At 46.9% G+C, this 27,993-nt stretch overlaps 2 protein-coding genes across 4 annotated transcripts in view; one reads left to right on the top strand and one right to left on the bottom strand.

Moving 5' to 3' along the window:
• Positions 1–1,047: 1,047 nt before the first annotated feature.
• CCDC167 (coiled-coil domain containing 167) lies at positions 1,048–14,157 on the top strand. 3 transcript variants are annotated; one of them, XM_080407877.1, is made up of 5 exons: positions 1,175–1,204; positions 5,750–5,813; positions 8,635–8,729; positions 11,118–11,170; positions 13,317–14,157. In XM_080407877.1, exons 2-5 carry the CDS (start codon positions 5,760–5,762, stop codon positions 13,418–13,420), a joined length of 306 nt encoding a protein of 101 aa, XP_080264003.1. In that variant the 5' UTR covers positions 1,175–1,204; positions 5,750–5,759; the 3' UTR covers positions 13,421–14,157. The 3 variants fall into 3 exon arrangements, with proteins under 3 accessions (XP_080264004.1, XP_080264002.1, XP_080264003.1); XM_080407878.1 differs by lacking the exon at positions 5,750–5,813 and having other exon boundaries at positions 1,048–1,204; XM_080407876.1 differs by lacking the exon at positions 5,750–5,813 and having other exon boundaries at positions 1,151–1,303.
• A 2,319-nt stretch (positions 14,158–16,476) lies between these two features.
• CMTR1 (cap methyltransferase 1) overlaps positions 16,477–27,993 on the bottom strand; it is a 28,918-nt gene continuing 17,401 nt past the window's right edge. The window contains exons 12-24 of the mRNA XM_080407853.1: positions 27,815–27,947; positions 27,099–27,278; positions 26,639–26,695; positions 25,611–25,668; positions 24,882–24,950; positions 24,377–24,508; positions 23,759–23,881; positions 22,978–23,069; positions 22,260–22,328; positions 20,761–20,808; positions 20,059–20,171; positions 19,425–19,533; positions 16,477–17,637 (exon numbers count right to left, since the gene is read on the bottom strand). Of these exons, the coding sequence (XP_080263979.1) occupies positions 17,505–17,637; positions 19,425–19,533; positions 20,059–20,171; positions 20,761–20,808; positions 22,260–22,328; positions 22,978–23,069; positions 23,759–23,881; positions 24,377–24,508; positions 24,882–24,950; positions 25,611–25,668; positions 26,639–26,695; positions 27,099–27,278; positions 27,815–27,947 (1,316 nt within the window). The 3' untranslated portion in view covers positions 16,477–17,504. The remainder of the gene's footprint in view (positions 17,638–19,424; positions 19,534–20,058; positions 20,172–20,760; positions 20,809–22,259; positions 22,329–22,977; positions 23,070–23,758; positions 23,882–24,376; positions 24,509–24,881; positions 24,951–25,610; positions 25,669–26,638; positions 26,696–27,098; positions 27,279–27,814; positions 27,948–27,993) is intronic.

Genomic DNA, 27,993 nt, shown 5'->3' with positions numbered 1-27,993 from the left:
ACTTCCCATAGTAAAACCTCCCATAGTAAAACAAAGAGGATTTTTTTTTTAAAGAAAAGTGAAATACACTAATTAGATATTAGCATTATCGCTGCTTCTGTGACAGGCATCTGCGCTCCTGACATCCTAGCAAAATTTCAGTCAGCGGAGGGTGTTTAGCCAAAATGAAAATTCAGTTTGTGTGTCTAATAAATGTTACTGCTGGCCAGCCTTCCTTTTTATTTTTTTGGTCAGCAAATAGCTCTGCTGTTCTCTGTCATCTAGCGGTCATGTCCTACCCTGAAGACAGATGCACTTCAGTGGTGTTTCTTGTTTTTCGTTTTTAATACAAGATAGCAGTGTTTCATAAAAAGCTTTCTTGGGTCCGGAAAAAAAAATGCCATGCATATGAGACATTGCGATTAGCATCTTGCAATGAACTGGCTAGTGTGCACAAAGCGCTGTCTCCTAGCAGATCAACCAGCCAGCTTTTCATGCAGCTGCTTTAGCATAAAGTTAGTGTTTGAGATGGAAGCCCCAAGGACCACCTGAAGTTCTCAGCGATCATTACACACAGCAAAGCAGCAGTCCTGTTGGTGCCTTGCTTTTCTGAGAGATTGCCGTCTTCCCAGGCGAGCCCTGACCCTCAGCAACGTAAGAGCTGGGCTGGACTGGCCTGAGCAGCGCCGCAGCCCTAAGCGGGGTGGAGCTGGCTCCCCTCGGGGGGAAACCAACCGATCGGTCTGGATTTGGCCTCGGGCCCAGAGGCCATGCCCTGCCAGACACTGCACACCCCTGCCAATACCCCTCCTTGGGAGCAGGGGTCTCTGAGGAGCGGAGAGGCAGGATGAGGCAGGTCCGAGAGCTTCCCGGCCCGCTGGTCCTCCCAAACCATCCCTCACCCGCTGCTGCAGCAGGCAGAGCTGGCTGAGGCAGCACGGGCACAAAGCGGCAGGCGCTGCTCTCACCGCCGCGGGCCACCCTGCCGCACGCCCCCGTCTGCCTTCGCGCCACGCCAAAACCGGCCCGCTGGGCCGCGGCCGCTGCCGCCCCGGGCAGCTCCGCCGCAGGGAGCCGGGCAGCAGCGCCCTCCCCAAGATGGCGGCCGCCCCGCGGACGTGGCCGCGCTCGGGCGGTGGCGCAGAGCGGCCCCTGCGCATGCGCGGCTGCGGGCGGGGCGGGGACCATGGGCCGGAGGCGAGAGGGGCTGAGCGTGGCCCGGGAGGTGAGGGGGGCGGCAGCGGCGCGGGGCACGGCCGGGCCGGGCTTGGCAGGGCCGAGGCGAGGCGGCTGCCACCGCTACAGCAGCTTTTTCCTGAGAGCGGTGGGTGTCGGGGAGGAGCGGGGCGCTGGGGGCTTGGGGACGCCGCTCCGACCAGGCTGTGCTGGTGCCGAGCCCGGCCGCCATCTTCATGTGCGATGGCAGCGGGGGCGGCCGAGGCAGGGCAGCCTGCGCCGGCCCGTCCTCTGGCCCAGGCCGTTGCCTGAATGATGGCGTGTGGTGCGCCTGCTCCGGCCGAGCCCTTGAGGCGGGGTAGGGGGAGGCAGTGAGTGTGCGCACCAACGGAGCTTTAAATTGGGTATTGGGGAAATTATCCTCGCTGAAAGGGCGCTCAAGCATTGGAGCAGGCTGCCCAGGGAGCACTGCTCGCCATCCCTGGAGGCGTTTAAAAAACACATAGTTGCGGTGATTAGGGACACGGTTTAACTTGGACATGGGCTTAGTAGTGTTAGCTTAGTGGTTGGACTTGGTGATCTCAAAGGTCTTTTCCAACCTAAATGACTGTGGAGGGTGCCGCGGCAAGCTCTGGCCCCTGGCTAGCAAACCGTGCGTAGCCTGAGCTGTGTGTGCCGCGGTGGAAGTCAGCAGTGTGCTGGGCGCAGGCTGCCGCTTTTGAGGAGCCCAGCAGTAAACCAGCGCATGGCATGCCTATAAATCACAGCAAGGAGAAGGAGAAAAGGCTGGTTTTTAAGAGTATATCTTCCTTCTAAATCTGGCTTTTTTCTGTTTTGCTTGTTTTGCAATCTCCCGAGTGGCAGGAGGGCAGCCAGTAAGCTTTGTTTAAGCTTTGTATTTGTATTAACAAACCGAGGCATGTTAGTTAAGGACTCTCTGAAGCATACTTCATCCTGGCTCCTGCGAGGAGCAGCGCTATCTGGACGGACTTGGAGGAGGCAGCGGAGAGCCCATAGTTCCCATCTGTGGGTTGTGGCTACTTTGGGGAAAGCAACAGCCTGAACCTTCCTGACGAATGGCTGAAAGGGAGCAGAACTGATTCAGTGAATCTCACTGGTCACCTCGCTGTCCTGAAGTTTTTTAGATGAGCACGTGCTCAACAGACCAAGATAGTCAGGGTCGTAAAGGCCAGGGAAAGGGCTTGGGGCTTGCCATACATGCTTCATCAGCCGCTAATGTAAAAGTGAGCATCCTACTTGTCATACGAATGGGAGTTTTTATAGTAGTTCTCTGGTCTATTTCATCTAGTTAGGCTTTTGTTAGAGAAACAGACATTTCTGGGCACTCTAACCCAAATTATAACCACCAGAGGGGAGCGTGCTGACTGTCCAAGCTTCTGTTCAGTAAGCCTAGCAGGGAGAATTGGAATAATGAAATTTTTGTGGTGGTTATTTGAGATGTGACAGACAAGGAGAGTTGAGAAGGGAGCGCCTGCCTTACAAAAAGAGAGGTGTTAAAAAGGGTGAGCCTGTCAGGGACCTGCTGATCACAGAATGAAAAGGAACTGATTTTAGCTGCCGCAGAAAATTCTTGCACGGTGTTTGGGGACTTCTGGTAGCTTTAGATTTTTATGTTTTTTTAGACATTGTCATGATAGAAGATACTTCTTTTGAAAGGCTTGTAGAATACACTTCTTCGGTGTGTTACAGGTGAAAACTTAAACTCGGTGCAAAGATACTACTAAAAGATAAAGTCTACCCCCCCCCCCCTTGCAGTGATGAGAAAGGTGCTGAATAGAAGTTAAGGAGGAAGAAAACAAAATCCCTTTAAGCCAGAGGAAGAGAGGATTGCATTGCAAGTGTCAGAAGGTGTGATAGCCAAGATAGTGATTTTATAATTTAAATTTTTTTTCAGTTCAGTATTACCTTCTGAGCTGTTATGATTGTAAAGAAAACTTTCCAAATGAGTCCTAATATGATATGATGCATGGCTAGCTTCGAAAGGCCTAATCTAGGCAGAGTCATGCTTGTTAAACTGAAGTCATGATGCTAAATGAATGCAATTTTCTATATAGACGCTTATCAGATAAGTTTGCATTTACAAATTGCAGGTGTAATTGATACGACCTGGTTTAAACTGATATAAATGTTCCGCCATAATGTTGTGGTAGTTCAAACTCATGCCACTTCTCCTTTTATATAGCTCTGTAGTCTTTCAACAGGCAGTCCTATTGACAGTGCTGAGCTGCACAGAAATTTCTTGAGGAAACTTGTCAGGAAAATGAAACTGGGAAGACTGGTCTGTTTTGTAGCAAAACAGTGAAAGTGGAATGAGCTTGAGAGAGTGACAAGGATAATCAAAGGTGTGGAAAACTTGTGTGCAAGAAACAACTAAGCGCAGCAGGTCCTTTTAAGTTTGAAAACATGACTGCAAGGGGACCTGATACACATCTGTATCATCTGCATGCTATTTGTAACTTTAAACAAAGAATGAACGTTCACTGTCAATACAAAATTAGGGCTATCAAATGAAACTAGCAGCGAGCAAGCTCAGAACAGGAGGAGTTGGTTCTTCCTGTAACCTGTGGCTGTGCTGTTAAACTGCTTGCCAGATGATATTGTAGCCCTTAAAAATATACCCGTGGTTCAGACAATAACTGAAAAAAAAATCATGGAAGCAAAAACGTGGGGCTGTTAAATGCACAGAGAACACCCTGCACTCACACAGTACCTGAGCTGCAAAATGTCGAGTGTGTGTTTGGAGAAAGTATTGTTACGTGTAGTGCTGCTTCTGGCAAGGCAGTGGCTGGTAAGTGTCAATGCAAGAGCATAAAGAATAGGGAAAAGGCCAATGTAGTCTTTACTCAGTAAAGTTGTTCTTCCAGGATTTTTCAAAAAGCTGTGGGTTGTGCTGTGTGGTCACATCTGTGTGCAATCCTGCAAAGCTGCTGGTCTGAGCAGAGGCAGGGTGGGCTGACTAACTGGATAGTCTCTGCAAGGCTGAAGGTGGAGATGCAGGTAGGATCCAGCCCTTTCTTTTTCAGCAGCACAGGGAGCTGATCTGCAAGATTTGTCTTAGACTTTGCTGGTGGATAGTCCTTTATTATATAGTAGCTTGCCTGGTAAATATTTCCAATCATGCTGTGGGCACAGCATCTGTGAAATGATTTGCCAGCATGCAAAATGATTCCAAGAGCGTGGTGAAAATGGAATTGTGTCCGTGAACGGCAAGTTAGCATTTGAATTTAAACAGAATTCATCTCTGCTGGCCTAATTTTAATAATCCAGCCAAATTTGTGGATGCAGGAACCTCTAATTCTTCTGTGAAAAGAATGGCTCAAGTGGGCTGGCAGGTGACAAGGCATGAGAAGACTGCTTGGGGAAGGGTGTTTTTTTCTTTGCCCCCATCTCTTCACTTGGCTTTGATCTGTTTTATGAGGGTCAGAAGACAAAAACCTCATTACCTAATGCTGTTGGATGTTAATGTATGTGTGATATGGCTCTTTGCCAGTATCTTAATTAGGGAATTCATAAAAGCGGGGGGTGGATGCCAGTTCTTGAAAAGCGCTTTTAGCCTTTCTGCTGGAAAGAAAGCTTTTATTAATTCATTACAAAATGTATTAAAAGGGATCCAGCTCAACTCTGTAAGCAAAGCTGCTTCTTTTTCTCTTCTGTCTTTGTCTTTGCCTTTATGTGAACCGTTTTGGGCTCCCTGCCCAAGATGGTCCCAACAAATGAGATTTGTAATAAGCATGTAAGTCAGTTTGGATTGAAATCTGCTCCAGGTCTCTCTGGTTTAAAAAGGTCTCCAGATTGCAAGCGAGTGTTGCCAGAATTCAATAAAAATGGCTGAGTGCCTTGTCATACCTTCTGGAGCAAGGGAAGCATCTGGTCTTAGATCCCTGTGTGTATCCAAAGCTGCTGGGGCTTGACTTTCTGGAGTGGCTCTTGAGGAGCAAAAGGGCAGCTCTGTGTGCCTCGAGCCACTGCCTGGATGAGACCTACCTGTTTTGCTTGCCCCTCTTGACTGACACTGCTTAAAGATGTTGCTGTGAGTGAAGTCCTGTGTCCCTGATACAGCATGTGAACTTGAGGAGTTGTCACATGAGCTTTCTGCATGCTGTGCTTCAGCTCTGTCCCAGAGGACCCTCCTCATGGAAGGGAGAGCCAGCAGGAGCAAGGTTTGTCTTTGCAATTCATAAGCCACTGTGCAGAGATTGCTGCTAAAAAGATAGGCCAGTGTGGGGTGCAGTGATGGTTCAGCTAAGTGAGCTTGACTCTTTGGTGTTGTGCGGGCTTCTAGTAGGCCAAGGTACATACCCCAAGTAACCTTCTCACATGTTAGTGGGAGGGAAAGCTTTCCATCCACAACAAGCTCAGGTGTGTACCTGCTTCTAGGATTGCTGTCTTGGAGAGCTGCTACAGGGAATTATGTCAGAGCTCTACGGGTTTTCTTGTGCTACAGCTCTACAGGCTATGACTCCCCCTGGGAGTTTCCTTAGCAGCACAGAGTAATCAGTAATTCCCAGACATCACTCTGATGACTCCCTGTGCTTATTCTCTGTTTCTGCTCTGCCTTTCCCCTGCACTGAAGAGTTACTTGGATGGCTGAGCTGCTGAGGGATTCCAAGCTTACAGGAACAGATCCCAAATTCCAGGTGAGGCAACGGTACTGATGTATCAAGGTAGTGCTCTGCCCATAGTTTGGGTTGGTGTCTGAGGTTCCTTGTGTAAATGAACTACTACCTCCAGGAGGCAGATAGTATTGTCCTAATTTGTAGGTAGGGAAACTGAGGCACAGTGAATGGATAACATCCAGGAATCCTGACTCGTCCTTCCTTAAAACCCTAATGCCCCAGACTACCCTGAAGAAAAGAAACAGTGAGATTCTGGAGGAAAAAAAATTTTGTTCATTCAGCAATCTGTTCCTCCTTCCTTGCTTTTTTTTCATTATTTTTTGTCCCTTGTGCAGCTCAGCAAAGCTGATGGTGCAGTTCTAGGGCATGTGGTTTATTAGCAAATTACTACTCTCCAGCAGGGGACCCAAACTTTGGTTTTGATGTAAGAGCAGTAAAACCAGTTGAAACTTTTAAAGTATTATGTGGAATCTGGAGAATTTTAGTCAGCAGAAAGTGAAAGCATTGGCAGAGTTGGGCAGAATGCCTCTTGTTGTATCTCATAAAATGACGGAAGTATGGGCAGAGAATGTATGAGTGAGAGCAACTGCAGACTGAGCAGGAGGAGCAGTTCTGGAGGAGAGGATAGGAAGTGCAATGACATGGAAAATTCAGTGGTGGGGTTGGCAGCTGACTAACCAAAGCTCTCATTAAATTGTATTATTTAATGTGATTTTCAAACTTGTTTCCAGAGAAGGTGTGGTCCGCTGCAATAGATTTACTGGCTAAGGAGGAGCCAGGTAACACATGATGAAGTACCTCTTTCTGTGTGTGTATGTGAGGGTTTTCAACAGATAAGAGAGCTGAGAAGACAGTCATTTGCAAATGGTAGGAACTAGTAAAGGAGATGGTCATTCTTAAATTGGACTGGACGGACACCCCACCTCCACTCTGCTGTACCCTGCCATTAAATTAATTTGCTGGTCAGAACTAACTTGGGGGAAGCCCTTGCTTGGCCGTGAAGCAGACTGAGGCAGTACATCTCGCTGTCTGAGCTGTAGTGGATGACAGATAGCAATGAGCAGCTGGAGTTAACCTTCTTAACTGGCACAGCTGGATATGGAGGAGGACAATTATCTTTGCCCTAACTGAATGCATTTTCAGTTAACATGCTTCAAAAATGTCTGTGTCCCCATCCAGGCAAACCCAGGCATTGTCAGACACAGAAGCACCATTCCCTGTGCTCTGAGATCAGGTGATAGATACGCCTTGGTGCACCCCTTGGGCTCAGGGGAAGCTGTTCATGTTCCTCTGGGAACTCTGGCATCTCAACAGCCCTGGCAGAGCTGCCTAGTAACAAGGGACTTTGAAATTGCTGTCTGGTAAGATGCAAAGATTTATTTTAGCCTTGTTCTATGTGGCCCTCTCCCCAGCTCGGCTGTGCTCCTGGCACAGTTTAGCTAGCTGGCTAAACTCCTTGTTGCAGTCCGCTTTGTTCTCCCCTTTGCATCAAGCCTTTTCTCCTATCCTGCCTATTTATAACGCTTGCCTGCCTTTCCAGAGCAGAAAGTGTGAGACTGCTAATGAGCTTAGGATGGAGCTGATCCCCAAAGCAGCAATAATTAGGAATCACTACCTTTGATTTTGTTTCCCATATCAGTGTTTATGGGAGTGTTTGTGCTCTGGGCCACCTCTGAAGCTGATGTCCAGGCAGCTGGCGTCTCATTCCACCTCAGTACTTCACTAGGGACTGTGCTGCCTCTTAGTTTCTGGTGTGTGAAGGATCCTACCACTGAGAGGCCATGCTGTCAGCCATCTGGCTGGCCTTGGCCTTGCTTGGGGAACTAGACACAGCAAGAATGTTGCACTAAATAGCTAAAAAAGAGGTCATTGACACCTCAGGGCACCAAGGCTGTTTTCTTTCAGGCTCAGGTGTTGTGTTCATATTATCTAATTAGTTCCACTGTTTCCCTGCTGGAAGCAAGCCTGAAAGACAAAGTTTTCCTAAAGATGTCTACGTTCTGGTTGCCAGGCTGAAAAGAGAAATGATTCCCAGGAGAAGTGTTGTCCATGGTAGGATCCCCTCCTGTGCAATCCATCCGCACACAAGTAGATCAACTCTCTTGTACTTGCCCACAGTTACAAGAAGACACGGCGGGAGGAGGGTGCCTGTTAGGAAATCTGATGAGGACACACAGGGAGGTGACCAGTGTTTTTTCTCCATGGGAACAGGTTGATGCCAAAACTTGGTGCAGGCCAAAGGTGTGGAGGCAGTGGTGAATGCTCTCCTGTGCAGACTGCTGCTGCTGTTGTAGATATAGTTGGGTAAAAGACACACGGTGTAGGTATCGGTGTTTCCCCTTTGTCCCTTCACCCAGGCAGCTGAGGGTGCTTTGTAGTCACGTTCTATGAAATTCTGCATTTGTTCACAGCACTAAATCAAGACCTTGTCATTCAGGCTTTGACGAAGGCCGGTCTCTCTCATTTTATCCTCTTTTAATTGCATAAAAATGCCTTAGATCACATCTTTGCTTGTGGAGCCACATGCGCAGAAAGTAGACAGGCTGGAACAGGATCGGATCTTAGCTAAAAGGTGCCGGTCAGCCACAGAGGTGGGAGTGTTAGAGCTGGCTTGGCTGTGTCTGGGATTGCAATGTCACGGTTGCCTAGGGTATAATACAGGCTGATCTGGGAGGTGATGGGTGCTCTGTGGTGTGATCTCTACACAGAGCTGGGCCTGTTCCTCCCTTGACTTAGGGAGGAAGGAGGTGGAGTAGCTGAGCTGCCACCCTCCCATCTGAGTGGGGATGGATCCATGTTAGCTGGGAGAGGAAATAACAGTGACTGGTGTGGTGTTTTTCAGATTGATGGACTGGAGGAGAAGCTGGCACGTTGCAGACGGAGCATGGAGGAGATGGATCTTAAACTCCGCAGGGAGAAGCTCAGCCCTGAAGGAAGGTATTGACCACCCCCTTTCACATCTGTCAGCGTGCACTTCAGCTAGCTGTCCTCCTGCTGTAGTACTGAGCAAGGGCTCCTGAAGGGATGGGAGTGTGTAGTTCCCCCTGACAGAGACTCTCTTCCCCCAGCTTGGGCCTCACTTGCGGAACTTGCTAGGGTGAGAAGTCCAGTGACACGTGGGGAGAACTTTATCTTAACCACCAGCCTTGCTCCAGCCTGCACCATAGCCAGCCAGGCAGTGCCCAAAACTCGCCAGTTCATTTGCAGAACAAGCTCCTGGCCTGCTAGGAAACAGCTCTGTGAGTCTGGCAAATATTCACTACACGCTGCTAGTCAAGCCTTGCTGAAGCTGCCCGAGTTCAGTCAGGGGAAATACGCAGCAAGTACTGCTGAGAGCCAGACCAGGCTGGGATACAATTGCAAAAGAAGCTGAGGGAAATTACTCTGTCTGTGCCTGTATTGCAAATGTGTCTCGATGTAGGATGCAGTGACACTGGCTTTCCTTGAGAAAGGGAAGAGGGACAATTCCCCTGAAATCTGTCACTCATGTAAAGAGGCAACTGTAGCTTCTAGAGCTGGGACTCTAGCAAAGACCTTGGATTCTGTAGCAGACGCAGACAGAACCTGCTATTTCTGTAGAGTGTGAAGCAAGCGATCCTAGATCTCCCCACTTGAGGACATTCTTCCAGTCACCAGTATCCTACTATCTGCTCCTAGCAAAAAAGGCTGGGAAGCTGCATCATAGGCCCAGGGAGCGGTCTTGTTGGTCCTGGTGTCTGCTCTGCAGTGCTGTCCTACAGAACCCAGTTAGAAATAATCCTAGCAGTGGTGACGTCACACCTTGATACTTACCAGCTTCAGCTTAACTTCTTTGTTCCTCTTTCCCACTCCCCCTCTCTCTCCCTTCCCTGGGGTTCTGTATCCCCATCCATATTTGGACAGGGTCCTGTCTCCTGTCCCTCATCTCTCTAGCTCCTCATCTCAACAGTCCTTTTTTTTTTAGGCCTAAATTCTTATGTTTACTGTCTGTATTCTTTATCTGGTACTTACATGGCCAACAACCAAACCTACAGCTGTGGTAACTTGACAAGATGGTATATATCTGTATGATTTCTCTCTGAAATATAGGGCCTAGTGCAGAGAATTAGGAATTTGCATTCCTGGGTCCTTTTCTGAATTTTACAGCTTGTGTGGAGATGGAAACAGAAATTGTTGTCCTAATCCAAACCATTTGAGAAACCCTGGAGGAAGGTTGCATGATCAAAATTATTGATTCACTGAGTAGTACACAAAGGAGGGCTCTGCTTTTGCCGTTCTGAAGTTCAGTTGTCATGGTTTCTTCATGTCTCATTCTTAAAGCCGCTTCCCTCGACTCTCTTCACAAGGCAAGTTTCAAAGTAGCAGCTCAGTCGTGCTGGTAAATCTGTCTTCTCACTTCCTCCTGGCTGCACTCCACATTGCCTTTCCCCAGTTGCCTTTAAGAGCCCTTTCCTCCCCTGACATAGCTTGCTTTCTTGCCATCCCTTACTTAACTAGCTGTACACATAGATTTGGATCTCTTTCCTCCTGCACGTTCTTGCTGTGCCCCAAGGGGAACAACAAACTGTTACACTTAGTGTCTTCACTGTCTGTTCTGAACCACGAGATCATTTGTTAGTGCATGTTTGTTTAGATGTGCACAGCCTGAAAGGAGTGACCACATCCTCACTGGGTAATGGAAACACTGCAGCTTTCAGGCAGTTTGTTTTGTGTTTATATTTTAAACAGTGTATTAATTAATCATCCTGTGCAGCTTAAGACAAGGCCTGAGTTGGCCTGACTTGCTCTTTATTGTTACTATCCCGAGTCTTCAGTCTAATAACAGGTTGTTTAACTGGTGGTGTTACTGGGCTTGGATTCAGCTTGCTTCCCTGAGTTGTGTAAATTGGATACATCTGACAGGGGAATCCCAGTTTCAATGGGTGAGAAGAATTAGCATTCCAGCACTAAGCCAGGTGTGCTGGAAGGGCAGGGTCCTGCGGGGAACATGCAGGGACCCTGTCCCATCCTGTAGCTGTAGCAGAATTTCCTACCCCACCTGGGGGAACAAAGCAGGGGGCTCTCTGACACACAGACACATTCTAGCCTGCTTGTATACACTAATGTTGCTCTGAAAGGAGAGATATGAAGCAGTTTGGGGGATGGAAAAAATAATCTAAAACTGCTGCATCTCTTCTCTTGCACAGCTGGGGGGGTTCTAAACTGTCACCTTTCCACAGCAAAGGGTGAGGGGTTCATTCTATGAACAGATATCCCTGGCAGTGGGACAGTCTCTTTTCCATCATATAAGCAAAGAAATAGGCTGTGTTGTGCCTCACAGGTAACAAACTCCTCTTCTCATTACAGAAAGTCACTGGAGAGAGAGAGAAACTTACTAATGACCAAAGCTGACAACTATGGTAAGAGCTTCATTAAAAATGGTCCCTCTGGGCTAGATGGGATCAGTACTGCAGCTTAACTTCGTCTTCAAGCCTCTGCCACCTCTGACTTCTGCCTTTGAATTTGGGTTCAACCAAAGGGAGCTAGACTGAGGGAAATCTAGTCAGCATATTAGGAGTCTGAATCTTCCTGCTTGAGCTGTGCTATCATAGGGGGAAAAATAACCATCAGCTAATGAGGGAGGAAAGATGTCCCTTTCACATACCCAAAATTATCAGTCTTTAGATAGTCTTAGCCAACAGATTGACTTGAGTGGCTTTTAACGTCCTCCCCCCTCCTTTTCTTTTTTTTTTCTTCTTTTCTAATAGCACTTGCCAGCTTGCTTAGCAAGCTTCTATCTGGAGTGTAGCAAAGTACACCTTCCTTAAGGAAGGTTCTCACTGCATCAGTTTCTGGGGCTGTTCAGCACCTGAGCATAGGGATTCACACTGTGCTACCTACAATTCCAGAGAGTCAGGATCTTTACTTGCTGCAAGTCCTGCTGCAGGCAGTTAAAATGAGAGTCCCTCTGAGCTACCACACGTTTGACGGCACTTCTGTTCCACTAGGGATGCTGATTTGCATGTCTTCAGGCTCCTGGCATTGATCAGTATGGTTAACTGCTTGACAGTGCTCTGCAGCAGTTCAAGCTCCAGAGCTCACACAAAGGAAGAAGCACAAGTCTTCTTTTAGGCCTGGAGAGTTGAAAGCTGGGGTACAGCCAGCAAATTTGTAATTTTATCTCGTGTTAAAAGATTGTTTCCAGAAGACTAACAATTACTTTAAACAGATTCAGAGCTGTTCCCTAAGGGCCTACCCCTAGAGATGGCATGTTGCTGCCACCCTTTTACCAGCAATCAGCCATCAACAGAGCCATCTGACAGGCTGCTCAGATAGTAGCAACAGCCTCACCTAAGGGTGGTGGCTGCTTCTCCTGGAATGGAACCGACAGTGCACGTGCATAGCCTTTTTAGATCACTGCTGTGACCTCTGATTAAATGCGTGCTTAGTGCAGCTGACACACTTGAGGCAGTGACCTGCAGTTGCTGACAATGGTGTTGCTCCATCAGTTTAAGCTGGCACTGCAGTGTTTGGGGGTTATGTGACCTCCTGTCCCTACCACATCTTCTGTGGCTTTGCAGATTCAAGCGGTTTGCTCCATGGTTCATGACAACGCTCGTATTACATGAAGAATGGAGGCAGAAAGGACAGTTAAAAGTCTCTTGATACCAGCACCAGGGCATTCCCGCTGGAGGCTGCTAGTGCAAACCGTAGAGGCAAGTAACCCATGCAGTCACTGCAGTTGAAATCCAAACACAAGAGCAGTCTGGCTCTGGAGGCAGCCTGCGCCCCGCCTTGCCCTACAGAATAATTCTTGTGGTCTGGCCAGGCAGCGTGTAGTGCTGTAGGCCTCGCTTCTTGCCTGTCCTGTGGAAAAAAACTAGTGAGAACGGGGTTCTCATCTTTGGTAAAGAGAATACAACAGAAATGGAGATCAGTAGGACATCATACTTCTAGTAGCAACTTTGTTCCTCTCTCTGCATGTTTTTCCTTGTTTCTTCTTTTGTACACTAGGGCCAGGGAAAGTGACCTGTCTCTAAAAAGCTGCAGGCCCCAACAGAACGAGTGTCTAAGCTCAGACTTGTTCCATACTCATCCTTCTGGGACACAAGGAAACCCAGATTCTGCAATGCTCAAAGGTGTCCATAGTTGCATTTAAGAACATTTAAGCACTAGGAAAAGGTACCAGGCTGTTAAGTCTAGAAGGCAGTAGAAATTGCTGTCTACCCTCCCTCTTCTTAATTCTCTTGGGGAACAAGCAATTATTCTAATGACCCATTCTGTCCTCAGTAGGGTCCCAGAACAAGGTCGTTTGCAAAGAGGAACTGGTCTGAATATTGAAGTACGCTCAAGCACCTACCGCGATTGACAGGGTGAGGGTTAGCAAATGAAAGGGTTCCTGCTAGTTTACTTCCTGTTCAGCACATCTTCTAATTGGCAGCTTTGCATACTGATCCCAAAAGAGCTGCCCATGGCTGAGGTAGCGTTGCGCTTTTAAGACAGTTTTGAAAGATGTAGCTGCAACACAAAGAACACTCACAGGCAAGGCTTTTCTTTGTTTCCCAGAGAAAGAACTGAGTGTGCTTCGTAAGGAAAATCGCAAGAATGCTGCCCTTACGGTGGCCGTGGCGTTGCTGATTGCTCTTATTTACTCCTGCTGGACAATGTGATTGCACTCAAGAATTCTCCCTGCTGACCAAACGACTCTCCTGCAAGGAGCTTTTCCTCCTCTCACCACTGTGCCTCCCCCAGGGGTGAGGATCGGCATTTCAAATGGCTGTTCTTGTTTATCCTCTCCAAGCCTCAGCGTAGGAAGCTGTTCCTCTGAGAACTGAGGGGGACAAGAGACAAACCAGAAATCAAAGCACTCTTGCTGTTGGAAATCGAGCTCAGGGTGGTGCTGTCTTACCCAAAATACAGTGAAGACTGTCCAGCCCGATGCAGGAAGGCATCTCCCTTTTGGAGAGGACCTCTGTGGTTGCAGATGAGTGCCCTCTGCCCAGCCCAGTCGGAATACATGCCACCCGGGCTCCTGTGACTCAGCCATAAGCTGAAAGAGACACCACGCTCTTTGAATCAAGGGGTAACTTGGGTATTGTGACCTGAAGACACCATGTGTTGCCAGAGCTGAGCTAAACAAAGATGTTTCCTCCTCCACACCGACTTACAGGACCAAAGGAATCCTACTGCCACAAAAACAGGTAGGCATCTCTCTCTCTCCACAAAGCAGGTAGCAGCCAACTTGAGATGTGGGTGCTTGGGCTTTGAGAAGATCTACCAGTGCATCAGAGTTTGGCAGCCGTTTTGTGCCTCTGAGAATCAACACTTGCAGAAGAGAATTTACTACCAACTCCCAGGGGTGGAAGTGCCTCTGCACGGCTTTAAATAAAGTAATTTGACCTTTTAACTTCCCGTTTTTCTTTTTTCCCTGTTCTGCAGCATGCCTCTCAGCCACTATAGTCTCGTCCTACCATCTCCCGCCGGCACACGTTGTACTACAGTAAGCCTAGGCTGGGTTAGGCACTTAACATCCCTGGTCAGAGAGGTTTCAACCGTGGGTTATTGGTCTGTTGTGGCCTGGAACCTACTTTAGTATTTGCTTCCTTTGAGTGGAAAAGCAGCCTAGCACACTGCGGAGCAGTGCTGGAGACCGTCCCCGTAGTACTATCTCATTCTGATGCAGTGACATACACCAAGTAGCCCTTAGTGTGCTCCCAGGAAAGCCTTTAAAAGGGGACTGCCTTGAAAATTTAGCTGTGCAAGGCATTTTTCCGTCTTCACACTAATCCACACAGCTGGCCAGAAGTTTTGGGGAGGTGAAGTAAACAAGCACTGTTGTGAACTAAAGGGGCTGTATTGGTAATAGAGACAATGAAAGCAGAGATGTCAACGCAAAATGATACACAGCCTAATAACAATACATTGTGCAATTAATGTACATAAACATTCCCTTCGGCAAGACCTTTCTCACCCCCCCTTCCCCACATAATCCCTCTATATTTACCCTGCAACACAGAAGCAAGTAGCGTGGTGGCTCATGCTTGCCTTCTTGAAGGGGGAATCCAGGTTCAGTGCATCAAAAATAAAATTAAAAAACAAATTAATATCAGGAGGAGCTGGAGGCAACTAGGTCAACAGAACATATCTGTCCATAAAAGCTAGCCTGCAGGCTAACAGCCAGGCTTTTTTGTACCCTCAGAGGCCTGTACTCTAGACCCTAATGTATTCCTAGTCACCCTTCTGTCTGCCAGCCTGCAGGAGACCATGGCCCCGAGTGGAGGACAACACTTAGCAAAGGATCCTGGCAAAGGGAGCAGCATGCTTTGCTGGCATTGGAATAGCTGTATGGTAGTCCGAAGAAGCACCAGAACTCAAATTACTGGTTGGTTTAAAAAGCCAACTGCACACAGGCCTGGAAACCACACAGTTGGAGGGTCTTCATTGCCCAGTGGGAGGGATTGCACCTCATCCGTTACAAAAGTGCCTTTACCAAGACAAAACTGCCAGTGACAGGCCTGTTCTTCGGGGAAGGAAGGGCCATCCTTTCTTTCATTCATTTTACCAATGCTTGAGAGCAGAGAGGGGTCTGCAGGTGAGCAAGAGGATGCACTAACAGCACGCTGTCTCTAAGCTGCTTTTGCAGACCTCTGGGAGCTAACGGTCACCAACGTGGAAAAAGCAGCTTTGACCCACTTCACTTTTAGCCAGAGCTTGAGAAGAAACAACAGCTCCCCTGCACTATATGCAGGGCGATCTATTCGTAAGCTAACCTCCCATCCACTCCCAAGCTTTGCCTCCTCCAGTTTCCATTAACCTACAGATCGTGCCAACTTCTGTGCTGCTCCTTTAGCCAGGGTTGTGTTCCACAGCGATCAAGCCTGCATGTAACTTTCTCTGGTGCAAGGAGCTGCAGCTGTTAAGTTCATTTATACCAAACTGTAGAGAATTAATACATGGTTATATGGAGACAATTTGCTTGTGAAGACATGGAAGTGCTCCAAGCTCAGAGAGCAGAGCCTGCTTGTAGGATGATACTCAGCTGCGTGCTGAGAGTGACCACTGAACCTATGCATGATGCTGGGCCTTAGAGGGCAGAGGTGGGACTTCAACAACATGCCATCCTTGTTCTTAATTCTTTGGGTAGGCCATACAGCACCCATGCACCTGTATACCTACAAGTCAAAATTCCCATGTCTTGCTACATAAAGCTTGTTCAAATCATACATATGGGTGTGGAGAGAATTAAACAAGAATCTGCACAATGGCTATAGATTCTAGCAGAACTATAGCTTTCTTTAAGGCACAGTTCAGACAACCCCTAAATCACTTTCCTCCCTACTACCAGCCTGTGTTTAAAAACAAGCCAAGAACAAAACGTAACAAATGGGGCGATTTTGCTGCTTGGCCAAAAGCTGTCAACTGTGTGTGTGATCTTCTGATTTATGTGGAAGACCTGGCAAGAGTGCCATGGAAGCCAGAAGTGAAGGTAAAACATGCAACAGAAGACAACTTTGAGCCCAGCACAGAAGTGCATGGAGAAGTCTGCTGACACACAAACACCATGCTAAGAGTTTCACAGCTCTGCGCCTTCACCCCAGATGCAGTTCCAGGGCCAAATGAAACATGGAGGGTTTTAAAGCCCACTCTGACATGTAAAAAGTTTCCAGTGGGCAATTAGGGGGCAGGATTTCTTCTGATTAACCAACATGGTCAAAGTCAAGATCTCTTTTCACTAAAGCCCTGATGTGTTGGGTTTTGGTTGGGTTTTTGTTTTTTGTTGTTTTTTTTTTTTTTTTAAGTCAGACATTCCCATCATTCCTCCAAAGATATCCAGCATCTCAGCCTTCCTGTGTCTTTCCCTCCCACATCCACTTTCCTTTCAGAAGATTTGGGTAATAGTTTCGAGTACCAAGAACCGAAGCACCTTGGTCTCAGACGCATCATGAGGCATAGACTTGTTCACAAATTAACCTCAGGCTTCCAGCTCAGGGTCTGTCACTGACCTGGAGAGCGGAAATCCTTGTCACAGCAGCTTCTAGAAGTCCGAGACAAAGCCCTGGCACTGAGCATATCAACTCTGTACCAGGAACTCTACTCATCACCTGGGTTGGCCTTTATCCAACAGGGTACCATCACATAGGAACTACCAGGCCAGCCAAGTGCCTTGATAAGCCGAGGTGTTGGAGACACCAACAAGAATACATACTTGCATCCCAAAGCTAGCATTCCTCAATGAGCTAACACCCTCCACTGGGTAGTGTAGGCCTTTGACAAGGCCAAGGAGACAGACAGCTGCCAGGAACGATGCAGGGCCACTTCAGGGTGCTGTTGCCCAGCTCTGCCACCAAGACATCTCTGCTCCTTCCCCCATGGCCAAGGAAGCACAAGCCTGGAGAATTCTGGCAAACACAGAGCTCCACAAACCTCGCTGAATGTTTGAACAGGAGCAAAGAAAGCTGCCAGCCCCTTGGCCTCATGCATGCAGTAGGTCAGGACAAAAGGGCATTAGGCTTTGGCTCCAGGAGTCACCATGGGTACTCCAGCAGCAGGTGCCACCTGGGCTGTACTCTTATATACACTGCCAGGGTAGAGCCTTGTCCTTTGCCTTCTGCATACCACCCCCTGGTTCAATCACCTCCAGGAAATTGGCTCTGGAGAAGACCAGGGTAGAAGTTGCGGTGCCTCCCCAGTCTTATCAGTCCCTGAAGAATCCAAGCTGGGCTCAGCCCTGCTGCACCCCTCCAGAGAGCAGGGTTAGGGGTAGTACGATTGGATGAAAGACAGGACATCCTCCTTTGATAGCTTCTCTGGATCTTGCCTTTTCTGAGAGTCGTGTACTTTGACACCTTCCCCCCACTTCCAGAAGAGGCGGCTGTAATGGCAGACGCTGCGGGCAGAGAGGAGAGCAAGATTAGTTTGGCAGGGGAGGGGAAGGAAAACGCTGTCATCCTAGCCACAAAATGCACTGCAGAGTCAGCTGCCCTCGCAGTGGGAGTTACACAGAGATATACTGAGGTGTGCCATAGAGGAAGGAGAGAAAAAAAGAAAAGACCAACCAGTGCATTCATTCACCTTACAAACCCTACAGCCCTTAAGGTATAGCAACTTCCAAGCCTAAGAGATTTCCATGGAAACAAACTCGTGAATTCTAGTTCCACTCAAGATTCAGTTCAGTATTTGCTGGAAGGAGACAGGTCATTAGGGAAAAACCCACCTCCCCCCAAGTTTCTGAGAGGATGAAACTGTCATTGCAGGCAATGGAAATGGCCTTAATGAAGAATTTAAAAAGTCTGCCAGCAGCAGCAATCTAATCACTCACCACAAACCTACTAGAATCAGTAATAGCTGTCCTATGGAGCTTTGCAAACGAACAGCACTTCACGCCGCACAAAAGCAGCTAGGATCATCCCCTCTTTCCCCTCATGTGAAATAACCAACCTCAACTTGGCTGCTCAGAGTTCCGGTCCTACAACGCCACCTCTCATCCATCAAGCACAGCCCTCCCTCACTGCATCAACATAGGCCCAGCCATAATGAAAACAGAGCTGCTAATTACTGCCGACACAGCAGCCTTTAGTTTTGTACAATTACTGACACTTAATATTCATAGCTTATTTAGTGCTACTCTTCTAACAAAGCAGTACTAGCACAGCGACAAGAGCACATGTCAACGGCTAATTACAGACACATTAGTACTCACTAACCACAACACATCCCTTCTGGAGTCCCACACAAGTGCTCCCTCCACCTCCTCAGCCATTCAGGCAGTTTCAGCTGGCCTGCTTCAGAGTGCACAGGCAGTACTAACCCCATCCTGACACACAGGGGGGGAGAAGCATCATGTGCATCTGCTTTTTAAGCCTGTTCTTCCATTTAGCTGGTTAAGGAAAGTTTAAGGATTCTTAAGAGCACTGCTGTAAGGTAGGTAAGGAGTTCAAAGTGAGACAAACAGGAGCCCTGTTTCGTATCAAGCCCTGGCTCAAAGGCACAGTCCTGGGTAGTGGTGGTGAAGGGCATCTCCTAAGACTACCTGAGGGCAGGGTGTGCACATCTCCAACACCGTGAGCCCTGAGGTGTCACACAGACTCAGGATTTGCTGTACTTAAGACGTGGCCTTAGCCCAGTACTCAACAGATACAGGTGTGGTTCAGCAGCCACAGTGTTAATGACTGTCCAATGGAAAGCCACTCCATCCTTTCCCAAGGAGCTCCTGCTTTTCTCTCTCACTCTTTAAACAGCTGCTAGCTACCTACAACTCGTTCCAGAGCCTGGACTGAATGAACTGGGATTTACTTTTAAATTACCAACTTCCAATCAAGCATCTTAAAATACAGAGATGCAGCAAATTACAGTTGCTGGGCTCAATTTCCATCTCCCTGTGTGCCGGGAGGTTCAGCAACTTGTACTCTGCTGCAGACAGGGTAACAAAGTTGAGAGATCTGTGTTATTCATAGCAATTAATTGCAAAATCCACTAATCCAGATCAGCAGATTCCTGAAAGTCTAAGAAGGCGCCAGCTTCTGCAGCATACCCTGCTGGTGAGCAAGCTGTGCTTGCACTGCAAACAACTGAAGAGCATAGCACAGCACCCCTGGACTCCCTTCCAAATAGAGAGGCACACACAAACTCACACACAGCTGTCCTTCCACAGCTTCAGCTCTGGCTTGTACTCACTGAAAGGGTGCGATGGATTCAGAAGGGAGGATGTATGTTGCTTCCTTAGTCATTTTGTTGAAGAAGAATTTCCTCTTGGAGTTTTTGCTGTATGCCATTGTCCAGGGATCTTGCAGAAGTCACAGAAATCAGACAGAAAATGGAAAGAAGGGGAAAAAAAGCACAGTATGAATACACACATAGTGCAAGCAAGGAGGAGGAATCTATAAGAATAATTCTGATCTTTCTCTTACTCCTTTTTCCTTCCCTCCCCCAAGAAGACCTGCTTCCCTAGCTGTTCTCTATTCCCTGGGAAAATGCCCTTCTCCCTGCATTCAAAACAGGGTATTTCCATGTACTCTGAAAAACATGTTCTTGATTAAAAAATTATGATCTCAATAGAAAAGTCAGTCATGTAAATAAATTAAATTAGCCACACAATAGCTGATCAACTCACTACAGAAAAACCTATCATATAAATACCCTAAGCCTTAACCAAATCCAGGCTACCCTCATTACATGCAAAGAGTTCATCTCCAGCCATTGGATTACTTCCACTAATTTTTTACCACGTTACAACAGCAGCGAGCCTCACCAATACTTTTTACTTGAAGATACACAGAAAAGTTAAATAAAACCAGGGACTCCTTCCTACCATTAACAGTCCGCACGATGTAGAGCCCTGTGGGCACAAAATGTCGGTCATCTCTGCCAGTGTAGGATAGCCGGGGTACTCCTCCTGAACTCTTGATGATTTTCATCTCTAACCTAAATGTTGAGAGAAGGCAATAACATAGATTTCCCGTTTCTTCCTTTACCGTCCTCTTGCACACAACATGCAACCTGCACACCCTCTCCAGAGTATCACAGTGCAAACTGACAGCACTGCACATGACAGGACAAAATCATCACATCCTGGAGAATTCAGTCTCTTGCCTCCCCCACACGGCTAAAGAAACCAGCCAGAGCTGTCTAGATGAGGGAGCAAACTGAGGGTTGCAATGAAGGATCTGTGATGATCTACCACACTTAATCCAAATGGAGTTCCCATTTCAGGTATGAATTCTTAATCTTTCAAGCCACTGAGAAGCCACTGACACTTCTGCTTACAAGCTCAAGCACCATTGACACTCCTACTGTTGTAGTGTGTTGGCCACATCTATAGCATTAGAACCCAGCAGGATGATGCTCCAAGTCAGCAGTATCTCAGAAACAGTAGCTACCAGCTACATGAGCTCTAACACCTCTTTCTCCAGGACTTCTGAAGCACAGATCAGCACATCCCTCCCATTCCTGGGCATTGGTGGCCGATAAGCTCAATGGGCCCCGAAGTCTCTCATTTGTGCCGGTCACTTACCTCACAAAAATTTTCTCCATTTCCTCCAGTCTGTATACTTCCTTCACTCTAGGGGGAAGACAAAAACGTGATTTAAAAAAAATATTTAAACTGTCCTCTTTTTCTGTCCCAGCTACAGGGCGCAGTCAAACAGTTCATTTTGTACAGCATGAGGTGGTCAGGCATAACTGAGGTTCACCCTTCTCCTCAATATTACTCTCCTGTGCCTTATTTCTCCTGGCCTGAGAAAAATTGACACATGCATGCTCACGGCTGATCTGTAAGCAGCATATCAGCATCCTCGCTGCTTAGGAAACTGCATTTTTTACATCAGGCTGAGTACACAGAAGAGGAAGAACAATGCAAGTCAGGTGCTTTTGTTTTCCCATGAGGTAAATTCACCAAGGTCAGCCCCAGGCAGGTTCTGGCCTTGGCATGCTGGCCTCACAGTAAAACTAAACTGCCTGATCTTAGTGTTATTATCCGCAGGGACACCACAAACTCTTAGTCACCCTGAGGTAAAACCAGCTTCTTTCTTTCTTTTTTTTTTGTAAAATCAATAAACGTGATTTGCAGTCATCACCCTTATTATTATGTCAAACTGCTTTTGTTTTTGTTGTTCTGAGTCAGAGACAATTGGGAAGTTTCAAAAGCACTGCCTCTGATCTGACACCCCAGCCACCCATTTCCAACATGCTGCTACAACCATGACAGGCTTCAAAGAGCACAACTGGAACAACTTTTCACAAGAGCAGCAAACAACCCCTCTACAACCCATTTCTAAAACTCTCCTCCTCACTTCACTTTCAGTCCTCCCCAACATTTTGAGCTCCTCCAGTTATTGCAACTGTCTATCTGTCTTGAGTTTAATTGAGATCCCACTCATTATCTTTCATTAAGCCACCAAGAACATCCTCTTTCCCCTTCCACCAGCTTGTCTCAGTATCACGGTGCTTCTAGCTTCTGAAACTGAAGCTGTTTGGTCCACAGTACCTGATACTCAACACAATGATGCCCTTTCGCGTCATCTTAGCAGAATTAATTAAATGGAAGGTCAGGAGGCAACCAAAGCTGAAGCCCTTTGTCAGGAACTTCCTTGGGATTGTAACTAAAGCCTTCTCCTCAGGCTAACCGTTCTGACATTGTAAATGCTGGTCAGCACTTCATTCACCTACGAACAGTCAGCATCTCTGTACTGCTGCTGACCCTTCAGGGCAGACATGGACATAGAAGTCTTTGCAATGATTAAGCTAACTGGGTGCTAGATCTACACATACTTGAACTCAGCACCAGCCAATCCACCTATGATGAAAAGATGACTGTCTGATATATAAAAGGAGGGCACAGCTTCTCCACTATCAACCTTTATGTTAGATATTTAAAGGGCTTTTAGCTTATTTCCATTGAATATAACAGAACTGTGAATTTCAATTTGAAATTTAACTCTCCTTCAGCTTCTTATCTTCATCCTCCACCACCCTGAAACCAAAGCACACCAGGCTGAGGGAGTCGTCACTCACCGGATGGGGTTCATATCTGGCCGGCTAGGTTTAGAAACAGCTTTGACAAACTTTTCCGCCAGCTGAATCCTGAATGAGAATGGGAGGAGAATCCAGCAATTTAGCAAGATTTGGCACAGCAGGTAGGTAACAGTTTCAGCAGAATAACTGATTAGACACTTCAGTACATGCAGACTGCTTCCATTGCTAGCGCAAATGGGTACAGAGCAAGACTTTTTCCCCCCCCTGCCCTCCCACTTCCGTGCCCAGTGATACTGGCTGTTACCCATTAGGAAAGGCTGGGTCTCCATAGCTTCCTCTACAAGCCCACATGCTGACAAACACATTGATATAAGCAGGAATGAGGACTAGTAGAGACATCGTGTCCCTGAGGAAAGAAACAGAGGGGCTCAATCCTTCTCCCTCAGCCAGTTATCAGCTGTGCCGATTCATATTTCCAGGGTGCTCAGTTTACGCAGACTGTGCCTGGCTCACCCCAGACCAAGCAAGGAGCTAGACCTGCCCTCATACACAGAGAAGGTACAGTAGGAAAAGGCTATACGCACTCCGCTTCAGAGCGGGTTCATTCACAGTTCATCTTTATAGTAGTGTTTCCGCTGAATGCACTTGTCTCCCTGTGCTCAGCATTCTGCTTTTAGTGTGAACACTGTTTCCTAGTCACTCCTACTCATGTAGCGTACATGAAAGTCTACAAGAAGCTTCTGCAGATCCTACGTACCTCTGGTTGAAATGCTGCTTTCGAACATCATTGCCATTCAGCACCAAGACATCGAGGATGTGGATGGCACTGATTTTTCGCTGGGCTTTCCCCTAGGGAGGGCAATACAGAGACTTACTACTCAGACTGTTGCTATTTCAGCTTTGATTTATAACCCATTTTTTGACAGGACAACATTCTCTTCTAGCCAGAAAGCACCTGTCCAGCTATTAGAAGCACACAAATTCCCTGCTGTCCATTGTACAGTAACATGCCATCCTCCAAGATCTGGTGTATCTCAACTACACAATTGTATCTCGGGAGTGAGAGAGAGCTGGACCACAGCTGCCATCACCACCTCTCTCTGTGCTGTGATACCTGATAAGGCAAAGCCCAGCACACTACAGCATCCTCATTTGAGATGCCAAACTCCCAGGTAGCAACAGCTTACACTATGAATACACCACGAGAATCGTTTTCCCAAAGCGTGCAATCACTACTGAGCAGTCACGTACCCGAAGAGCCACAGAACACATTAAGTCATGCTGGCAACGTCCTATGTGCTGCTGCACGTAGGGCAACAGCAGCAGGTCCAAAGTGTTCTCAAAATATTATTAAAAGCTCATAGCATTGGACAGAAAGAAGGAACTTAATCCAAAACAGTTTCTCTAAGAATCACACACACACAAAAAACCTTGCACCTGACACAGTGAAACATTTGTTCTGCAGTATCTTACCAAGAATGGGACAAAACTGCTCATTGTATTTGTGGCCACTGATAAGGGAGAGAATAGCCTCCTACCTCTCCTTTCAGCTCATGAACAATCTCCACAGAGAGAAGGGTATCCCGTGGCAGCTCAGTTTTCAAATCCAGCTTTGTCCAGCGATCTGACTGGCGGCCATCCCAGGTGTAGATCTGCGATTTCTGTGTGTAAGAAGGCAGAGTCAGATTCAGTGTGAGGACAGGGGTGGACGAGAGACCATTGATTAACTGTAGAGCAGCCCTCAGAGAATCTTTTTGTCCTAGGCTGTCACAGGCAGTTTCTTTGTCAGAGGTTTTAAGGAAAACTTTGATCTCGACAGCAAAGGAACAAAACCACTGATGCTAATCTGCCAATGACTTTTCATACCCACACAAAGAACCAGAAATAGAACACCTTTAAAAGGACAGTGAAGATAATTAGAGACATCAGTAAGAGTACAGGTCTCTTCATAGGCTGCGATTACAAAAACAGCGTTAATTAGTGTGAAAAGCAGTGAAGTCAGGAGAAAGAAACATAAAATGATTATCAGCCTCAGGGCCTGCTGATGGGGATCCTTTCTGGCCTTTGAGGACAGGAAAGGATGGGATGAAACCGCAAGACAAAATAGCAGCAATGAAATTAACCAGCAAAACTCCCAGACTGTTTTCAGCACTTACCCCTAGCCCCAAGAGGAACTTCTGCTCGCTTCCAGATACCATACACCGGTAATCTAACACTTGGCGAATTTTCTCCAGTGTAGTGGAATTCAGAGGAGTGGGTTTGTAACTGAACGTATCAATATCCGTGCCCTAAAGAGCAAAGTTTGGCATAGGCAAATTAGACAGAATACATCAACAGGTAGGTAAATGCAACTTCTACATGAAACAATAATCCAGGACAAGGGGTGACGGCTATAACTGAAAGGCGGTAGATTTAGATTAGGTATTAGGAAGAAATTCTGTACTCTGAGGGTGGTGAGGCACTGGGTCAGGATGCCCAGAGAAGCTGTGGATGCCCCATCCCTCGTAATGTTTAAGTCCAGTTTGGATGGGGCTTGGAGCAACCTGGTCTAGTGGCAGGTGTCTCTGCCCATGGCAGGGGGGTTGCAGATAGAGGACCCTTAAGGTCCCTTCCAACTAAAACAATTCTATGATTCTATGACTAGCTACTTCATCGTCTCACCTGGATCAGTTCAAAGAACTTGGACTTGGGATCTGATGATGAAGGAGCAACACGGGCCTGATCAGGAATCTAAAACCAAATCCAAACAAATGGCAATTAGTGTAATTCTTTGGCACATTCATAAGAACCTTCCTGAATTCAGTACATGACGGAACATCCCGCTCCCTGAAACTCCTGCTCTTGGGATTCCAGTTACTGGAGAGCTCATCTAGCAAATGAAAGTTCTCAGGTGTTTTGCAAATTTATTGTAGGTATATCACATCTCACAGGAAACAACAAGCAACTTCAGAAAGTTTCAGATTAAATCTTCTATTTCATGCATGATACAATGAAATACTATTTAATCAAAGACGTACAATTAGCCTGTGAAACTGACTGCCATATCTATGGCCCCACTGCAGTCAATGCCTCAGGGAAGAGAAACTGCAGACTCACAAAAAAAACCACCCCCTGCAGAGCTCTGCTGCTTGGGAAGTAGGTGCTGAGCTCACTCTGCGTGTGATGAAACATTCTCAACTGCAGCAAAGAAGCCTGCTCAGTTAAGCCATGGACATAACAAATCAGAAACACCCTGTTCGCCTACATAAACAACTTGAAATGGTCGCTGACTTTCCCACAAGACAACATATTAAACCTCTGGCTAGACAGTCCTATCTGTACTGTAGTTCCATTCTTCTTTCACCATAGCGAGGACACCTTCACAACCTCCCTGCTTGGCAGCTTACTTACCCCCCATAGCTGGAGACACTCCTTTCTGATTTCAGCCTGCCGTGGCTCAATCAGTGTCCTAGATAAAGACAGCAGACTGTTAAGAAGGTGAAACCTCCTTGCTCTTGCAGCATTACAGATCCAAGCCCTACGAAACCTGCATTTTTCAGTGTCTGGCTTGGGAATGAAAAACATGCACTGTTCTTCAACAGGTTATACAAAAGAGGATGCTGCCTTCCCTCCCCACCCTCCACCCATCTCCAATCCCCGTTTAGCTTTGCTTCACGGTCTGCACTACCGGTTAGCGGCCACAACTCCATCCCATGAACGTACCACTGGGCATCAATATTTTCAAGAAGTTATATTAGTATGAACTTAAGTTAATCTCCAAGAACTAGGGTACATAGCCCTGTTTATAAAGAGCAATAGCAATGAAGACTGGCTGAAGGCCATGCAAAAAAACAGTGCCAACGTTAGGATTAATTCTTAAGGTAATTCCAGGCTACCAGACTCACTCGGCTTTCTACTATGTATTATATCTGCACAGGTAAGTCACACCAGGGAAAAAGCTATACACCGCAATGGCTTTACCTTTACACAAGAAATTCACATCATAAGCTTTACATAATTTTAGGTGTGTAACCTAGATGCTTTGAACTGCCCCTAGAAAATGAAGAGCTATGAAATACACCCAGTTTAGATGGTTACTGTAGAAGTGAACATACCAGCCGGGAGTTACTTTTCTGCTTACATTCCTGCTAAGAAGCAGGCCCACTTATAGTAATCAGAAATCATGCAACGTATGGAAGACTTCTCAACAAGGGTGGTAATAGACCATCGACTTTCAAGACTCTTCCAGCTGCCCATGTTTCTGCAAATAACTCGTGGAGAAACACAAACTGAGCTACCTAAAAGCACTATTCGCTTTCCTGATTCCAAAGGCCATGTCACGTACCAGCTCAAACCAAAAACACATTAAAGAAGAGCAAAGCAATTCCTATATAGTAGGTTAATTCAGTCCTCACCGAAAGCCAGAGGAATATACTCACGTGTCTTGAACAAAAGCACGAATTTTGGCCAGTGCCTTTATCTGAACTTTGCAGTGGCTGAAAGAGAAGGCAAGTTTCAGTCAGAGAGCAAGTTAATCACTACAAAGATTGTTCTACTGTTCAAAACAAGGAAGAGTGCTGGGACAACAGGAGGAAGCCAGTCTAGATCAGAGCAGTGAGGAATCGTTGCCAACATGATTCAAAGTGACAGGAAGACCAGTGTAAAGAATGAGGCTGTAGCCTCCTTTCTTTTTTACACAGTACTCTGAGGCCAAAGAGTCACTAACAGCATACGGTGTTTCTCTCTGTACAGGGTCCCTCTGCTCTACTAAGCTTCTCAGGGAGTAGAGCAGTGTAGCAACACCAGTAAGTACCTCCCTGAGTGCAAGAAGCTACAACTGAAAGCCATGTTGGCTAACCTGCCTACAGCCAGCAGCCCTCATTGCCCAAGGGCACTCACTTTTCATTGGACCGAATAATGTAATCGTAGAAGTCCTGGTCGCCTTTGATCACGTTCAATGGGACAACAAGATTCACATCCAAGTCAGAGTTGCGCAGCTGGTTGAGTCTGATGTTCACCATGAAGAGATAGTCCCGCACATCATCAATCCCTAGCTTTAACCCTTTGCATATCACATACCTGCAGAGCAAGGCAGAGAGATCATGGGAGTTCAGTTCTCTCACACAGCCAACTTCCCTGCCACATTCATATTATCAGGGCAGTTTCCCAAATCCCATGAATTCCTTCCTCCTGGGTACCCCTAGAAAGGTGCAATCTCACCTATCACAAAGTCATGACAAATTTTCTACACTAGGAAGCTCAACTCTATTGAAAAAACCCACAGATCTCCATCAAGTAGTAAATAGATTCTGCTAAACTTGACAGGTAGAACGATAACACACATATGCTCTAGCTTCATTGGAACCATAGTTGTTTCATGCAAAACAGAATTTGTTATATATCTACTGCTTTCTCCCCAGAAGGGTAATTTGGCAAGTATCTTCTTTACCTTGTCAAGCATTGTAATTTGCTAAGCATCTAAAATGCTTACTCCTCCAAGACAGTTGCCAATCAAGGCAGATCACAGAGCTTCCACTAGACTTACCCAAATCCATCTGTGACTGTATTTAGAGGACAGGGTTTCTTTAGTAGTCCCTTGTGCTCAAGAATCTCACCTCTCTGAGTTAGCAGGGCGGCTTGTCACAGGTTTAAATATGCACACTCGCTCAAAGCAGCAATACAGCAGGTAAACAAGTCCCACGCTGAAGGGAGTAAACAGGTCAAAGGTTTTGCAGACAAAATGTCCTCCTGGAAAAGAGAGGAAGCATACCGATACCAGCAGATTATAAGGAAA

The sequence above is a fragment of the Falco punctatus genome (genome assembly GCF_963210335.1).
Source record: "Falco punctatus genome assembly, chromosome: 12".
Classification (NCBI taxonomy): domain Eukaryota; kingdom Metazoa; phylum Chordata; class Aves; order Falconiformes; family Falconidae; genus Falco; species Falco punctatus.
Note: the sequence above shows the minus strand (reverse complement) of the source record. Positions and strands in the feature narration are given on the sequence as shown.

Bases quoted from the DNA above. Each gene is read 5' to 3' on its own strand.
- CCDC167 (XM_080407876.1), top strand. From the start codon at position 1,166: ATGGGCCGGAGGCGAGAGGGGCTGAGCGTGGCCCGGGAGGTGAGGGGG. The intron at 8,730-11,117 runs GTATTGACCACC...TTCTCATTACAG, and splicing joins AAGCTCAGCCCTGAAGGAAG to AAAGTCACTGGAGAGAGAGA. The intron at 11,171-13,316 runs GTAAGAGCTTCA...TTTGTTTCCCAG, and splicing joins GACCAAAGCTGACAACTATG to AGAAAGAACTGAGTGTGCTT.